We start from the raw sequence: 18,893 nt of genomic DNA on the forward strand, positions 1-18,893 counted from the left end.
ATTAAGTTGTATAGGGCATTTCTGTGCCACATTATTATAGAAACGATAGCTCGGTAGGCATCCGTAGGTCACACGTGAAATGAAAGAACAGACACCTATGGACTAGATTCCTTGAGGCTTGTTGCCCCAACTAAATGGCTAGCAAATTCGGTCTACATGCTCTTCTAGCTTCTTATGTGTAGAAACAGTGTGCTTGACGTGCACTTATTATTAGACAAAGCCCTATATACCAGTTGCAGCTATAGCTCCCGCTGGTAGAGATGCACCTGACTCCCAGCTCGAAGTTTGTCACACTTTGCAGTAGGGTTGTCAAAAACTCGCAAAGTGAGATCAGCCAACGCCTCGCCCAAATGAGCCAAAACTGACATTATTCTGATGCTTAACTGAGTTCTGTAATCCAACCTATGGGGTTGCTTTGAGCAGGATGGAAGAGTATGGAGCAATTCTGTACCCTGATCCAGTAAACGGCGCCCCTTCCGGTACAATGTCATTTGGTGATTCCAGGTTAGTATCCACCTGCAAAAGGCCACAACAGCAGTTTCAGGCTAACTATCCACTCAACTTGTAGCAAGTTCAGAACTAAGCCTCTTGCTCCCAAATTTGTGAAAATCTAGTGCCTCTTGGAAAAGATTGTGAAAAAAATATTGGTAGATTTTTCCAAGAAATAGCTGTAGTAGACAGGAGGAACTACATATTGCATGATTGGAACTTGACTAAGCTAGAACTATATAGTATGACCACCAAGTTTCAAAAGTTCAACAAAGACCACAAAGTATACATACCACACGGTTCCAACGTTTATGATGAGGTGCTGGGGGGATTACAGCATCCACAAAATAGTCATGGGCATTGAATGCCAAATATATATCTCCACCAGAATTGTGGTCATGTATCCTACATCAAAATTACCAAATAAGCAGTTTAGAAGACAAGAATTTGTCGCAACTAAACTACAATAATACATCATAGTCAAAATGAAGTACATGAAAGGCAAACTTCCTTACGTGAATGCCAAGAATTTGCTTTCCAGGTTATCCCAACAATCCTCATGCCAGGTGACATCATCCTACAAACAAGAAAGATCACGACTCAATGAATTTCTTTGGAAGATCAATTAATCAAAGACCTGCATCCTACAAAAGCTAGGAACTGTCATCTCCACTATGCAACGCATAACTCGAGACCACGGAGATGACATACTTAGCAATTACTGAACAGACACAGCTGTTTACTAGTGAAGGAAGAAATGGTTATTTCAATAAACTAGTCAACTGCAAAAATAACAGTACAAGTCTGAACATACTTTATTAAGAAACCTGTCCCGTTTCAGCATTGGGTGATTCTGGCGAAACTTAATCATCTCCGAGAAAAACCTGAAATGGCCATATCTTCTTTCTTCCAACTGTATGACACAAACACAAGGAAAACAAGTTAGCATATAGATCTGGCACATCCAGAAGGACATTTGTAATGGAAAAGCCAAAATAATCACCTGTCCCCACTGGAAATTATTTATGCAGGTATCATGTCCATAGCTGTTATTATTTCCGTAGCGTGTATGACCATATTCATCTCCCATCAACATCATTGGGGTGCCCTGTTACACAAAACGATACCAATTTTTATACATAATGCAATACTACGTAAAAAATCCAACTGTGGAGTGATCAATAATACTTACTTGAGAAATCATTAATGCCACGTGAAAGTTCTTCATTTGTCTCGAACGCAGAGCTAACACATTGAGATCATTTGTTTCTCCTGTTAAGGTGAGCAAGACCATAAGTTGTTAAACAACATTGAATATGACTATATTCACATCACATGAGAGTTAAGTGAAACAAACTGAACTATTTCCCTTCCGAAAAAATGATAACCTTCCGTGAATGTATATGAAAAGACACTGCACTTTATTCAGTCTAATCTTGATACCGAAGCCTCAATATTGTGAGTAGTCTTTGAGTTCAGTCAAATTATCAAGCATACTAGTACAAACCTAATTTCCAACAAAAAAAAAATTTCTCATTCTCTTGATTAGCATATCATACTCTAATTCAGTCACATATCTTAATAATGTTTCTTTTAACTTGCTACTTCCAATGTGAAGAACAATACATGATATTGGGTAACACTGGTACCTTCAACACCACAGTTCCAGCTAAAATTGTCATTGCATCCATCACGTCCACTTTCTCCATTAGCATCATTGTGCTATAATTTTGGTCAAAGAGAAAGCTCATTAACATCGATACGAGTACTTGAATAGGAAAGAACTGGGATCTATAATGTTTTGTTAAATACTCGCGTTACCTTTAAATTGTATGAAACAAGGTCACATAAGGTAAAACCATCATGTGCAATTATGAAGTTCACACCATGGTGAGGCTTCCTCTTGTTCACCTGCCAACACCAAGGGAACTTGACTTTACATCTGTTCCTGTTTTTAACCATGTGACCCTAAATCTTCTACTCCCTCCATCCCAAGTTAATCGGCGCAGCCATATATTATGTCCAGTAGTACAAGTGTACCCCTAAGCTGCTTAATTCGTTTGGGCCGGAGGGAATACATAAATAGGAGTCTTGAAGCTTATTCACAGAGGCTCCTAGCACCTCCATAACAGAGACAAATGGATTTTACACCTTCAAATGACATCACTAACAATATTCTGAGTACAGTCAATACCATTAAACATTTGGATGCAGGGGAAACTTATAAGGATGGGCATTAAGCTGCACTCTGATGATGCTAAGAAATTAGCAAGTGCATAATTTCAACAACAGTGAAGGCTTAGCTCAGGAATCAGGTGTAGAAAGACTGTAAAAGATACAAGGAAACATAAAGAATACATGGCTCCAAAAGAAAGTACGTTTCAGGATGAGATAAAACAGCAGACTAGTAAGGGAAAGAGCGGACAAAATTACCTGGTACAGATCAGCAGATCCAGACACGCGAGTTGCCAGCACCCCCTTCAGACCTGGGTCACCCTGAAAAAAACTCCAAAACAAGATTCATTAGTGCTTGCAGAAACAAGATTGGAAAAAAAGATACAACCAAAATCATCAGGACATTTCTTTTTTGTGAAACTGCACTATAAAATTCAGAGCTAAAGCTGTCAAGATAAATGCATGCTAAAAATGAAAAATCTTGATGTTATAGGGCCTTTGATGATCTAAGATTGAAATGATTGAGCATCATGCTATGGAAAGTGTGAGCAAGTGAAGGAAACAATAGTCCATGAAGAATTGGGCCAATAAATACAAATAGGCATAGAAGCCATGCATATTCTTAAAATTTATGTATTCCTCTGTTGTAATCTTTTTCTCCTTTGACAGTTCTGGCCTTTTTATCTTTCTGCATTTTATTTATATTTGTATCTTGGTTGGGGTCAATTAAAATAGAAGGTAGAGGATCCTCAACCTTTCACCTCAACAAAACGTTTATGAAATGATCAACAATCTGGCTTAATAATATTTGGTAATGATAAGGATTAGGAAGACCGGGTGCCACCTTATTATGCTAAAGTGCACTCATTTTTGGCAAGGTAATAATTGTTTTAATAGTTCATCTTTGGGCAAACAGTACCTTGATGAACCTTCTAATATCATCTCTGTACTTTCCATTCCATTCCGCCCACCTACAATAAATAGCGTTTCATTGTATCTTAGCAATATAGGCGAGAATCTACAAAAACATTGAACATCTGGACCTTCATATCTTTGAAAATATTGGCAACAATTTTAGGTAACAGCAAGGACTACACTAGTGCATTTATTAAGTAATTATGAATGGCCATCTGAACCTTATATCAGCTATCAAAGAAATAAGAAATGAATGCTTGCGTAATATTATCATCACAATGTAAAAAACAGGTTTAGTGCTAACCACGACACAGAAGTAGGGAAAATGCATACCTGTCCCAGTTAGGGAATCGCCCTACTAGATAAAGGCCACCACAATCCCAAGGTTCAGCAATGATCTTACATCGAGATAACACAGAATCTTTGGCAATTTCCTGAGGAGCAAAATAATAAAGAATCATATAAAACACCAATGTAAGCCATCAGATAATCAGAGATTAATGAACTAGGTTTAGAGAGTCTTGAGAGGGTAGGATTCATCATATACATTATTCCAAACTGTAAGGAGGTAAGGCAAAAGGTTACACGTTGACAGGACCCTAAGTCCCTCTAAATCTAATTCCTTCCTTCAACAGCTAATGTTGAAATTTTGCATGATTGCACTAAATATGTGCCCAACCAATAATAGTTGAGTAACTGAGGAGGAGCAAGCAAATACGACATGCAATCATGTCAAAAAAAAAAAAATACGACATGCAATACAGTAAAGTCCACATAATTCAACCTGACATTTATCTGAATTCAATAGGTCACAATTTTGTATTCAGTCAACCCTAGTATGTAACTAACTGCCAGTAGTTTCCGTAAGAATTCATAACTTGTGTTTTACAGTTTAACACCGCAATTCTGCAACTATAAGATTACCTTAATGAGTGGAGGAGCATCAAGAGGACTGCCATCCAGTCCACGGCAAAGAACACTTGCAAGGTCAAACCGAAATCCATCTATGTGATACTCCTTAACCCTTGGAGCATCAAATAGTCAGGTGAATAAGAAAACACACTTAAACAAATTATGAATTCTTTTAAAAGAGATCATAATAAAATACTCACGATCAAAATGTTAATGAACTACTAAGTGCAGTTTCTTAATAACTTGGTTGCCTTGCACTGAGGTTTAATATAGGACTTGGCAGTGGATAGATACTCTGATGAGCAAATCCCTAGTGAATTGGTAGTGCATAGATACCCAGTGCAAGGTTGACAACACTAAACTTCATGGGAATTGTTGCAACCTGCTGCTTCTATACTTTGTAAACTTCATGCAAATGGTTGCTGCCTGATGCTTCTACACTTTGTCCTGGGTACGACTAATCGAACATCATGAGACCGATGGGCTAGAGAAAACAAGAATGGATGGCAAGCGGAGCTCCATTCGGTTGGATTGCAATAGCGACAAAGGTCTGAACAACCATGCTACTGAAGAGTGAAGGCCCAGTTCAGAGGTACAGCGGGAAACCAGTCTGACCAGAACTCTATGTCCGTTAGACTGGTCATGCCTTATTTTTTAGGCTCCTGTTCTGTGCGAAGTGGCGCTCGGCCCAAGAGGGTTTCTCTCCTAGGGTTACAACTTACAAGCTAGGATTGGGAGTTCATTTTTTCTAATTCCTTCCACATGCAAGAACCAAAATTAGATGAGTCAAGTGAAAATAATTCCGTCCAATCAACGTTTTTGTTAGGTGAGTCCTTTCATCAAAGGCTATGGCACTGGGGAATGTTATTTGCCTCCGATTGATCAAGCAACTCCAGTCAGTCATATGTTCCTATGCCATGAATGCTGGCCCTCTCTGAACCTTAAGTTATCCCATCAAGGAGTTGAAGCTTCAGAATAGGAATTTCACTTGGAGTAATGAAAGGGAGAACCCAACTTTGGTGCGTTTAGACCGGGCCTTCTGTAACGCCGATTGGGACTTGGTCTTCGAGAATCATGTGCTTCACGCTCTCTCGTCATCCCTCTCGGACCACTGCCCACTACTCCTCTCCAATCAAAGTGGGCCACGGAGGCCGCCTTCTTTCCGTTTCGAGTCTTTCTGGATCAAAATGCCGGGCTTCAATGAGACCGTCCAACTTGTGTGGTCGACACCCTCTTCTCACACACAGCCGGTACACAACCTTAATCACAAGCTCAAAGCTACTGCGTCTCGGCTAAAATCTTGGAGCAAAGGTCTCTTCTCCGATTGCAAACTCCAACTTCTCATGGCTTTGGATGTCATCTTGCAACTGGATGTTGCCCAGGAGACCCGAACCCTCTCCCCGGAAGAGCGAGGTCTCCGCGCTGACCTCAAAAGAAGGGTTAAAGGTCTAGCAGCTCTAGAACGATCCCGCAAACGAAAAGCTTCCAGGATTAGATACCTTCGTGAAGGCGACGCTAACACAAAGTTTTTTCACCTTCGCGTCAATGCAAGGAAGCGCAAGAACCACATCATTAGACTCAAACTTAATGATGGTTGGGCTACAACTCATGATGAAAAGGACAAGTTGATCTTCGATCATTTCTCCAGTACCCTGGGCCGACCCCCTCCACGACAGCTGGACTTCAATTGGGACGCTTTAAATCCCACGGTCCATCCCCTTGAAGACTTGGGCCTTCCTTTCTCCGAGTTTGAGATAAAAGAGGCCATAGACGACATGCCAATAGATAAGGCCCCGGGACCTGATGGTTTCTCTATGGCTTTCTTCCGCTCCTGCTGGGATATTATAAAGGACGACCTTATGGGTACTATAAATGCCTTTTCTGAGCTCTCGGCGCAGAACTTTCACGTCATCAACACCGCAAATTTGGTGCTTCTACCGAAGAAGGATGGCGCTGATTCCATTACCGACTTTCGGCCAATTAGCCTTATTCATGTGGTCCCAAAGATTATCGCCAAAGCTATGGCACGTCGGCTCAGCCCCAAGATGAATGAGATCATATCCCGCAGCCAAAGTGCTTTCATCAAGAATAGAACTATCCACGACAATTTCATGTACGTCAGAAACACGGCCCGAAGCTTCACCGCAGCAAAACGCCATCCCTTCTCATCAAGCTGGACATCGCCAAGGCTTTTGATTCTGTTCGATGGGATTACATGCTTGACCTCCTGCAGCGCCTTGGGTTCCCCCAGAGATGGCGTGCCCTTATAACTACTTTGTTCTCCACGGCCTCCTCCAGGGTGCTTCTCAATGGGATTCCGGGAAAGAGCATCTCTCATGGACGCGGCCTCAGACAAGGAGACCCCCTCTCGCCTCTTCTGTTTGATATTGCCATTGACCCGCTTCAGAAAATTTTGGATGAGGCAACGAATTCCGGGCTTCTTCATGCTATGCCGGGCGGTTTAGAGGGTCCCCGGGTCTCTCTCTATGCGGATGACGCGGCCATCTTCTTGACCCCTACAGAACATGACTTATCGGGGCTTGCCAATATCCTTCGCCAGTTTGGAGAAGTCACGGGCATGGTGACTAACGTGATGAAAAGTTCCATTGCTCCTATCCAATGTGCAAATATGGACCTACCGGAAATCCTGACGAACTTCCCAGCGGCGATTGCCTCTTTTCCCATAAAATATTTGGGTTTGCCTCTTTCCCTTGGACGACTCAAGAGGGCCGATCTACAGCCATACATTGACAAAGCGGTGGCACGTCTGAACCCTTGGAAAGGCAGGTTCCTTAATCGTGCTGGCTGCACCGCTCTTATTAAATCGGTGCTTTCTTCTATGCCTATTTTCCTGCTTACGGCCCTAAAGGCAGACAAGGGCATCTTAAAGGCGTTTGCGAAGATTAGTCGTGGCATGCTATGGGCCTGCAAGGAGGCGGTTAGTGGGGGGAAATGCAAGGTTAACTGGCAAAAAGTTTGTCGCCCCAAGGAGCTAGGCGGTCTTGGAATACTAGACTTGGAAAAATTTTCTCGTGCCCTGAGGCTTCGATGGCTTTGGTATGAATGGACGGCACCGGAAAAACCTTGGGTTGGCTCGGAAACGCCTAATGACGCCTCTGATCTGGATCTCTTCAACGCTGCAACGCGGGTCACCATAGGCGATGGAGAAAAAGCCTCCTTCTGGTCTTCTTCCTGGCTTAACGGCGCCCCACCTAAGGACCTCGCTCCTCTGATTTTTTCGGCGTCCAAAAGGAAGAATCGGACCGTGCGTGATGCCCTTGATAATCAAAATTGGGTGGCTGACATTGCGGTTCAGACCTTCACCGTGGACCATATGGAGCAATATATCCGCCTCTGGGAGCTTGTCTCGAACGTCAATCTAACTCCTGGAACTGATGACTCCATCGTCTGGACGCTGACTCCCAATGGATGCTATTCGGCCAAATCCGCCTACAAGGCTCAGTTCATGGCAGCTTTACCCTGCCCTTTCGGCAACATCGTCTGGAAGACTTGGGCTCCCCCGAAATGTCGTTTCTTCGCATGGCTTGCCGTCCAAAATCGCCTATGGACCGCTGATCGTCTTGCCAAAAGAGGCTGGCCGCACCCTACTACTTGCCAGCTTTGTAGATGTTGCCCGGAAACGGTCCGGCACCTCCTTTTTGAGTGTCGCTTCTCCAAGAGAATATGGAACGCAGCGGCTTCGTGGCTATCTTGCCCGGACCTTATCCGCTGTCTCGGCACAGGGAGACCTAAGGTGCTGGAGTACTGGCAAGCCATCGCCAGAACCCCCACCTCCTCTACCAAAGGTCTTCGAACTGCAATCGTGCTGATCGCCTGGGAGATTTGGAAGGAGCGAAACGAGCGTGTTTTCAACAATAAATCCTCCTTACCCTCGGAGATCATGCGCAGAATCAGGGAGGAGGGCAAGGACTGGATCCTTGCCGGTGCAAAAGGTCTAGCAGAGCTCGTGGACTGACCGTGTTGTACTGTTTCGGGGGAGGGGGTACGTTTCTTTCCCCCTTCCCCCCTCATCTTTTTTATTTTCATGGCTCTTGCCATCCCCTTGTTTGCTTCTCCTATATTAATATAAGGCAAAAGCTTTTTTGCCTGTTTCAAAAAAAAAAAAAAAAAAAAAACTATATCTTGCCACAACCCAGATGATCTGCTAGTTATGAACTAATATGTCAGTTTTCAGTAATTTCAGTCCATCGGGATCATTTTGTTTTGATCATATAGATCTGAGAGTTCAGTCCACATAAATATTTGCTTCTCTGGTAGCAATTGATTGTGGGGGTGGAACACAAGTTAAAACAGGTGCCATCAAAACATTGACTGCAATGATTGCTGACAACTAAAGAGATGATCGAGATGAAGAGAGAAATATGCATACAATTAAAAGGAAGTTGCCATTCTTCCAAAAAAAAAATGTAGTAGCTTGTCTCAAAAAAAGCAAGCAAGTCGTGCCATACCAATGTCTCAAGCTGTCGAGTATGAGTTCCATGACAACAGGATGGTTGCAGTTTAGTGTATTCCCTGGATTAAAACAAACATACTGTTAAGACTTAGAGTACACACAAGTTCCACTAACATTAAGTATCTAACTATCTAAATGCTAGGTCAACCAGACAACTAAGCAGGCCTTCGCAATATTTAACAAGGTTCTTCCTATAGGTAGCAATGTGGCAGGCTCACTGCCAATACAAGGCTTGACAGTTGACACATATAGTGGCTGCCACCAAATAATCGACCAAGTGACCACTGCTAACCTTTCTACCAGTCAATATAGAGGCTAACATGCCTGCAAGGTTCAGTCTGCTGGCATAGGGAAGAAAATAAAACATACATTAAATCAACATTTATCATTTGAAGTGCATCACAACAAAGTAGAAGCCACATATGCAGTTCAGTTGCCTAGAAATACACAATTGCAATATGATTTCGAAAGGTACACGTTAATAAGTGCATCATTAAAACAAGATACATACCATCTCCATTCAAAAAGATACATTAGCATCCTTCAAGCCGAAGCAAAAAAAAAAGGACATACACTACCAAACATCAGATAGCATCCAAGAACATGTATTACCTAGCACAAGCACATCTCAAATAATTTAGTAGCAGAAGTTTAGAGCCATGGTTTTACCGCATCCCGAGAAGTTCAGCAGTTGAGCATTATTGTTTGGGTCCAACATGTAATAAACCTGCATGAAAGTAAGTAGTGTTTTTGGTATAAATTCATCGAAAATGTAAAGCATATTTACACTTCGAAACATATGTGGTTAAGACTGGATTAACTTAACCTGGTCAGAGCTTTCAAAGAATCTGAATATTGACCCATTATAAAATTAACAAGCCAAAGGGTGGAATAAGCAAATCCATAAATAAAAATTTGAGTTAAGCAACCTGGTCGAATTATGATTAACTAGGCTAGTTTTATTAACCCTGAACAAAACACAGTCTACCTATTCGAACTTGGAAAAGATAGCAACAGGCAGATAGATGCCTTTGTTGACTATAACTCAAATAGATAAATCACCTTGTTATCGATGCCACGAAAAGAAGTTACATAAGGGTTAGCATCATCTGCTTCATTCGTGTGGTTGTAGACAACATCCAGGATAACCTATACAAAATGATGACACCATTAAACAGTTTTATCATGTGTGGGATGAATAAGAATGCTACAATAGGTTGCCATGTCTACTGGATCATACCTCTATCCCAGCATTATGTAATGCCTTGACCATCTGCTTGAGCTCTCTGGAAGCAGCCAATGGTCCACCACCGGCACTTGCATAGCGGGTCATGGGAGCAAAAAAGTTGATTGTAGAATAACCCCATGTATTGACCTTCCAATTCAGAAGATGAAAAGTCACTCCACAATGATTCCACTGATTAATTGAGAAGACGTTATGCACGAATGAGGCGAGTTAGAATTTACCATGTGGTCCCTTGGATTGGGATATCTCTTGAACTCCAGCTCATCAAACTCAAAAACAGGAAGTAACTCCACTGCATTAACTCCAAGTTCCAGCAAATGAGGTATCTACAGGACCGCAACTATTGCAAGTGTTAGTCGTTAAATAATACTAGATAGCTCATACGCATATCAGGTTCCTAAAACTGGTCAGCAAAAAAATGGTGGAAACATATTTAGCGCGATAATAACCTCAGTAACGACAAAACAAATAACTGTGGTCATAAACAAGACAAAAAAGAAGATATTAAAACTTACTTTGTCGATGAAACCTAGATAGCTTCCACGAACAGCTTGGTCAAGCCCACTTGACTCATCCGCAGTGAAAGCACGGACATTCATTTCATATATAACTAGATCTGTCTAGATTAAAGAACAGAAGAAAAGCAGTGAATTTCATGTTTGGGATGCTTTCTGCATCTATTAAATGATCGTAGTACCTCAGGCAAATTTGGAAGCTGGTAATCAACGCCCCAGTCGAATGGAGAGCTATCAAAATCATATGTTCCAAAAGACTGACTTGGCTTGTCACTGTCAACCCCGAAGTAATTTCGACCAGCAACTAATTTCGCATAAGGGTCAAGAAGAATAATGTTGCTATCAAACCTATGGCCCTGTCCCCATCCTTGAGGACCATTAACACGGTATCCATAAAGAACTCCAGAAGTAGGCAACCCCTGAAAGTACAGAAGGTCTCATTCAGCATATATGCATAAAACATACATAGAAGCAAAACAGGCCAAGACCAAAACAGACAGATGGAAAAATACACAGATTCGTCTTCCTAGGAAATAAATACAACGCAGAACATTTTCAGCCAAGACCAAAAGTCCAAAACAAACAGATATGAAACATGCTAGAAGCTTTTGTGTGTGTGAACTGTTAAATGACATTTTCATTACAAAAACCACGAAGTCCTTATAGGGAACTGAAACATGCTAGAAGTAACACAGCAAAATGGCCAAATCTATGAACCTGTACTCCTTACTAGTGCATTTCATTTCTTTTATGAATGGGCTCACGTGACAGAACCTTTGTTTTCGAAGATACATGAGATAAATGCTGGATTGTGGTTCCATACATGTCAGGCACACCGAGTCGTCAATATTGAAAAAAATATTGCCTTATCTTCAAAGACATAACATAAAAACTTCATAACAATACCTCCACCGACACATGCCATATATCTCCAGTTTTGTTCTTCTGGCAATCTAAAGCAAACTCCACAAATTCTGTGTTTCCTTCATCCTGGCTCTCTCTGGGGGACAATTCAGTATGTCAGATGATGGGACAAATCATATTCCATTGGAAAGAGAAATGTGAGATGAACAAGCTAAAGTACAGTGCTCCTCATTTGAACCAGGCCAACACCCTAGACATTATAGCGTTGCTTCAAGAAAATACATTACATCACGGAGACACTGGCAATGAGAGTTATCAGGGTCGAAAAAGTAAGCTTCCAAATCACCCAGTATCATGGGTACTCAGCTGAATACCCAATTTTTTGCAAACAATAAATTAAACCTAGTGGTAGAGTCATCAATTCTAATATGTTTTGTATAAAATACTACCAGACATGTTGTTACATAAGCTCATGTTGGTGTTGTTGGTTAGAACAAGTGCATTGTAGCAGCTGCTCATGCGGTTGAGTACAGTACAATCACTAATTTGAGATATGTTTTTTAATTTTGAATACCCATTGTCAAAAATCAAAATTCTTTGCCCGCCAAGGATGCTGAAAGAGAAGTTGTTTTCAGAGATTTTTTTAACAGATCACAAGGAGGGGCTTTTATAACTCAGCGTATTGCCAGTTGATCAAAGTGCGGCGAAACAACTTGTAAGAAGATTGGTGAGTCCTAGCCTCTTTTAAGGTTGCTATCCAGTAACTTTACAGAGTTATGTCAACAAAACTTTGGGGCCATCCCTTTCACAAAAATAAACAGTTAACTTAAACGGCATCAAAACCAGCAAAGCTGCACAGTTCAGGCAAGCTGTCTGTACCTGGTAGGAAGCTTGATGCAGAGGGTGACAGAGGAAGCATGCTGAGAGAAAATCGCAAAGTTCAGACCACTTCCAGCCTGCGACACCCCTAATGGGAATGCTTTACCGGTAGAATAGTTCAAGAGCATTTGAGCGTCCGCCATTGCGTGTTGCCTTTCCTGGTGGTGTTAGAGAACGAACAAACGTTCAGAATACCTGATAAGATCTGGCATGATACAGCTTATGAACACACAGCATATCTGTAACTCACGACATGCCAAATGACCATGAGTGTATATCAAACAAACAATTCAGTACACCGGTAGCTAATGGATAATAGACGAACGAGTTCGGTCGTATATAACCATACAGCGCATGAGCGCTGGAGCACGGTGTCGTACCTCGGTCACGCTTCTCCCAGCATTCCCGCTCTGAGCTCTCGCCGTGGTGATCCGCACGGCCCCAAATCTCTGTGCCTGCACCGCGACAAAATCCGTTTAAATCAATCCCACAAATTAGAAGAGGCATTCCACACGAGAAACATATACAAAAAAATCGAGACACTCGCCTTTCCAAACTGCGCGACACCAGACCTAGTCGCGGCCACACTGCACAGGAAATGTCGACGAACACATACACAGTTCAGCGCGCGCGGATCGGTACAATGCAGAGCGGCGAAACGAAAGGGAAACTCACCGGTTCGGGAGCGCGGAGCTGCTTCGGCGTGCGGCGGCGGCGGTGGAGCGCAGCGGGGAGCGATTTGTGGAGGCCACCGAATCCATCCAAATGGGGGGTGGGACGAGGTAGCGGGCGGGAAGGGGTTGATCCGGGGTCGGGGCTAGTTATAGGGGCGGGTCATGGGGCGCTCTCCTAGGCTCGCGGCGGTGGAGGGAGGGAGGGAGTGGAGTGGAATGGCGATGGCGAGGAGGATGCGGTGATCTCGCCTCGGGGAGGGCGCGCGCAGGAATGGGGCGGGGAGGTGCCGGACGGGGGTGGGAGGACACGTGGTGTCGCATGCGCGGAGCGGGGCGCGGCGGATAGGGAGGTGGACGGAGCGATTTACAAGAAATAATCCTTTTCTGAAACTATATCGCCCTCTGCTGACTCGGCTAGGAGGAGGCCCGTCGTCTTGTGTGTTCAGTAGACCGTACCGCCACGTGGCTCTCGGCCATTGGCGAGGCCAGCGGTTGTGTGGAGTGAAAGGGCAACGCCTTCTTTGGGTACAAAGATTTTCATGGGAATTTAAATTTTAAGTGATCCTTTTCTTTCTCCCGTTCGAATTAATTGACGTGGCCACGGGCTCATTATGCTCGGGAAGATGGCTACTCCAATAAAACATTGTATTGTACAAGGAAACTTGGATTGAAAGGAGTTTGGTTTTTTTTTTTGCGGGGAAACATGATTGTATTAATTAAGTAAGCGTGTCATTTTATCTTGAGCGATCCGAACCTATCCATACAATGGATCTACTTTCTATCTTACCAACTCTAGCTAGTTCATGGTTTACACTATTACAAGTTCTTGGAATTTTAGATATAGAGACTACACTCTTAGACTTGACACCCTCAACATCCTCAAGTCCCCCACGACGTGTCCCAGACTTGACGCATCCCTCATCTTGCTCAACGGGCCATCCGTACTAGTTCCAACCTATCCGTCTCCACTAGTATACCTTCATGAGAGTAATCAAGGGCCACCTTAACACCCTCCATACATGTCTGAAGCTCTGCATCCAGCGCTGACGAACAAAGATGCAGGTTTTGACAAGCTGCCATGACGACAGACCCATCACCACATTGTAGTATGATGCCTGTACTAGTAGCACCCATTTGAGCAACGAACGCTCCACCAAGGTTCAATTTAAGGAGGTCGTCAGGTGGTTTACTCCAGCTCTCTGTTGTGGCCAGGAAGCTCACCATCAGCAATGGCGCCTGCTGATCTCCTACGGGTTGTTTGCCTTTGATGATGATATTTTCCAGGAATTGCATATAGCTTCGGATACAATGTCTAGTACAATTTTATCATGAAGTTGTGCCAATTAGTTCGGCTAGCCTATCGGGTTTCGGCTAGAGAGAGTCTTTTATTTGTATGATTGAATCATGTCAATAGAATCTAAAGACTGGGAGTGATGTTTTGGCACATGGGAGCGTATGCTCCTTTATTTTAAAATACATGTTAGACACATTTGAAAATGTTAAAAAAAAATTCGCACGTACATCTTCATGTGCTACGCGCTCACAAAGTCGTTTCATGAAAAATCGACATGTCATGTGGCGTGTGTGAAAAAGACAAAATTCGATGCTGAAACAAATCACGTTGGGAGATGGATCCAAGGCTATGTTCTGGTCTGATCGTTGGTTAAACGGTCAAATACCAGCAGAGGTCGCCCCTGAGCTCTACAAGATTTCCATCAGGAAGAACAGGACAGTTAAGGAGGCATTGGGAAACGAGAGATGGCTACTTGATCTACGACACCACCTAGATGTTCAACACCTGCCTCAACTGTTAAGGCTGGCTCACTTGATTGACTCGGTTCACCTCAGTCAACAGCCGGATGATATCACTTGGAAATTTGGAGACAAGCACTATTACTCTGCTGGTTCAGCTTACAGGCTGCAATTTCTGGGAGCTGTTGGGACCGACTTCAAGAAGATAATCTGGAAGGGGTGGGCGCCGGCGAGATGCAAGTTCTTCATTTGGACGCTGATGCTTGAACGAATTCTTACGGCCGATAAAGCTGCTGCAAAGAGGATGGGAAAATGACTATTTCTGCCGTTGTGCGGAAGAAACCTAAAAGCCGCATCTCACATCTTCACTCGAATGTCCATTCTCTCTCAAGGTTTGGGAGCATATGGCGGTGACCTTAGGGCTGGACGCTCTAAAGCCCACCAATTGGTTAGATAAGGGGCTGTCCGTTTTGGAATGGTACAGGGGTATGGTGGGTAGGCAAACAAAGTCCCAGCGGAAGATCATCTTCCCGGCGTCTAACCTTATCTGCTGGGAGATTTGGAAAGAGCGTAATAGACGAATTTTCGAGAAGAAAGAACTTCCCTTTACAGGGCTCCTGGTTCGCATTAAGGATGAGGCGGATGTTTGGAGACTAGCTGGAGCCCCGATCCCTTTAGTAACCCAGTATGGAGGAACACCCTTTGATCCGGGTTAATCTTTGTTTTAGGACTGTCTTCGAGGGTCACGCTTTGTGACCTTCCTCCCTGTAACCTTTTTTCCCCTATCGTAATGAAATAGCAGCTCACCTGCTGTCATTCAAAAAAAAAAACAAGATAAATTTTCTCTTTTTCGCTTAGACTACAAAAAATATCATTTTTTGTGAAACTTGACGAATACACATATATTATGGAGATGTACATGTAAAATTTTTTGTCAAAATTTTTTAACAGTTGAAAATATGTTTTTATGGTAGAGGGATCATACGCACCCGGGAGCCGAATTGAGTTTCTGCTAAAGACTCCAGTATACTAATTTCCGCAGAAAACTTTTTTCATTCATTGCAATATCTTTCAAAGGAATCTTTTTTTCCTTTAGCAAAATCGAACGAATTTCGGTGCAAATCTAATCACACCTGATTCAGCTAAACATAATGTTTCGACACAACATCCTCTCTATCCAACGTTTTTGGGGGTAGAGGTCATAAATAAGTAAATGTGTACACCACAACTACGGTGGCCACTCTCTCTTTACCCATATCGGGTTCCGGCTCATATTTTCATGTTGTGTGATATGTTCATGGAGTCATAGGTTGTCTTTCCATGTTGATGCTCTTTCTTTCCATGCTCCAGTCTTCTGTGGTTGTTGGCGCTTTTGTGTCTCCTATATCATCTTTTGTCTAACAAATTTAGGTGCATATTTTTTCCCAAGACTTGTTGAATTGTGCGTTCACCAATTGCATTTGATGTTGATAATTATACCTAGCCAAATACTATGCAGGATCAACTAATGATTGTCGATGTGTGTCTTCCAAGATACCATGTTTGGTTCATAGTTACTAGAGTTTTTTTTGGCTCCTCTTAGCATATGCTCCCGGATAAACAATAAATTGTAATAATTTTAAAAATTCAGGAAATTGTGAACTTTTTAGTTATAATTGTTCATGTCTTTTACATGTCTGGAATGTTTCGTCATGACTTGTACACATATATGAAAAAAGTCTTTATCACATGAAAACGTATACCAAGCATAGAACATATATATGAACACGTGTTAGAATTTAGAAAACAATTGACACTTAAAGTGCCCATTTTATTTAGACAGGTTCATGTGCTTCCAGGAGCCATTCAGAATTTCCTTTAGTAACCCAAAATTTTACCATACATTCTTACTAACTTATGGAAAGCCACAAAAATTATGGTGGAGATTTTGGCTATTGCTTGTCAAACAACAGCCACAACTAGTTCTTGTACTTGCACTATGAACCAAAATACCCTTAGTTCGATTTTTTATAAAGCCACAAACTAAATTTGGGCATAATGCCCACATGAGTCTATAAACGGGCACATGCCCATGCCCTTTGGGTGTTGCGTATTTGAGTGACCTAGCATTGATATAAGAGGAAGATATACACACACATAAATGCATTCATATAAGCAACTGCAGTTTGACATTGTGGACATTACTTAAAAAGTTCAAAGCAACACTTTAAGTGGAAGTGGCAAATAACAACGCCGAATGCAATCAAACTCGTCTACTTTACACACTTTAAGTGGAAACCATAATATACAATGGAGAGTACAAGGTAAAAAAAAAGGCAGGAGATGAAAAAACAAACAAAAGAGAGAGATGGCTTAGTTAAGCAATTCCCAGTATCATTAGAAGAGAGAAGAATAAAAGACATGCATCATATTTCCCAAGAGATACCTTGTCAGGAATTGTGGTAAGATGGAGCTAAAAAGGCATACAAGTGGAGAAGGCGAACTTGCAGCGAGATACTTAAGCTTGAGAAAAACACCTAGTGTGATGGTCTAGCGATAGAGGAGAGATCCACCAAATCGTGTACATGCGAAGGGGTGCGGTGAAAGAGGAAGGCAGAAAAGGAGGACAAACGATTGGTTGGAACTTAGAATAAAACCGTGTGGACTGGCTGCATGTTGGAAATGGATACAAATAGTAAGGAAACAAATAAGAAGATAATAAAAAAGGAAAAATACGATAGGAGGATACAAGTGGTTACCATGGGGAGGATGAAGTTGTGTGTAATAAAACATGAAAGATAAAATGATAAAATGGTGAATGACATGACGTCACCAAATTGCTACACAAACCAGTGCGAAAAGCCTCAATTTACTATGTTAGCTATATATGAATAGTTCAGCTAATAACAATAGTGACTTGTGCAAAAACAAATTTGGAGCTCGGGATATAGGCAGCTTTTAAAAAAATTACATGTACTTAAGGATGTATACTACTACAAGTCACTCTGGGCGTTCGGGAAATCCCGAAATTTCGGGACGGGAAATTCGGGAAAAATTTATTTCGGGATCTACAAAGTGACACCCGAAAATGTAGCATAATATTTGCCTCCCGACAATTCGGGTACCCGAAATTTCGGGTTCGGGATCGGGAAATTCCTGAATAGCCCGAGATACAACAATTGGGAGAATTTTTTAGATGTACACTGTACAGAGATGAAACATACATGAGTGCTAGCTAGGTGAGCTGAGCTATGAAACACGCAGACACACTCGGTAGCAGATACTAGATAGGATAGGAGAAAGAAGAGGAAAAATGACTTTCGTTCGTTGATGAGTTGATTGATCGGTAGTTCGTCGCTGCCGTCCTTCAATCGATGCGCCGGACGGCCGGACGTGCAGCTTGCCGGTTGTCCACGATGATGAGGATACAGGGCGGGTTGTGGACGCCGGGGATGGGAGCTATTGACGAGGAGAGGTGTCGAGGAAGGGGATCTATCGACGGGGAGCAGCGGCAGACAGCAGTGGCGACCGGCGGCGGCGAGATCTGCAGCTCGAAGTCTTGCTGCTGGGCTTGTGGCGGCTGGGAAAAGGGGAGAGGAGGGGGAACGAGGAGTGAGTGGAGACAGGATGCGGCGCGCGTGCGTAGTCTAGGTTTCTCGTAACGGAGCACTGAAGTGCATGACGTTTTGGGCTTTTTTATGGGCTGTTCTTTGTTGTTTCGGGATACTCGGGCTATTCGGGTGCCGAGAGTACAGGCCCGAATTTCCTGAATCAAATTCGGGTTTTCGAAACACCTTCCCGAATATGTGTTTGGGATTTTCGGGTTCGGGATATACGAGTTCGGGATCGGGAATTTCGGGTTCGGGATTCGGGTATCGGGATTTATGCCCGGAGTGAACTACAAGTTCGTCAAATCTTGATATGAAATACTTATACTACATGCTAAGCAAAAAAAAAAATGAAAATTATGTCAAATTTAGGGATTTGAGAATGTGCAATGTTCACATTACTAAAATCCA

General features: G+C 42.7%; 1 protein-coding gene across 1 annotated transcript; it reads right to left on the reverse strand.

The window, feature by feature from the left end:
• Positions 1 to 262: 262 nt before the first annotated feature.
• LOC124653077 (isoamylase 3, chloroplastic-like) lies at positions 263 to 13,409 on the reverse strand. The gene is made up of 24 exons (XM_047192130.1): positions 13,145 to 13,409; positions 13,017 to 13,056; positions 12,850 to 12,924; positions 12,470 to 12,627; positions 11,633 to 11,726; positions 10,909 to 11,145; positions 10,727 to 10,831; positions 10,433 to 10,537; positions 10,206 to 10,340; positions 10,028 to 10,114; positions 9,635 to 9,692; positions 8,961 to 9,024; positions 4,504 to 4,603; positions 3,913 to 4,013; positions 3,584 to 3,635; positions 2,923 to 2,985; positions 2,311 to 2,400; positions 2,139 to 2,211; positions 1,682 to 1,761; positions 1,493 to 1,597; positions 1,304 to 1,402; positions 1,005 to 1,066; positions 783 to 894; positions 263 to 516 (listed from the first exon to the last, which is right to left on the reverse strand). The coding sequence occupies exons 1-24, from the start codon at positions 13,228 to 13,230 to the stop codon at positions 403 to 405; spliced, it is 2,295 nt and encodes a 764-aa protein (XP_047048086.1). The 5' UTR covers positions 13,231 to 13,409; the 3' UTR covers positions 263 to 402.
• Between the last annotated feature and the right edge of the window lie 5,484 nt (positions 13,410 to 18,893).

This window comes from Lolium rigidum, chromosome 5, assembly GCF_022539505.1.
Source record: "Lolium rigidum isolate FL_2022 chromosome 5, APGP_CSIRO_Lrig_0.1, whole genome shotgun sequence".
NCBI classification, from domain to species: domain Eukaryota; kingdom Viridiplantae; phylum Streptophyta; class Magnoliopsida; order Poales; family Poaceae; genus Lolium; species Lolium rigidum.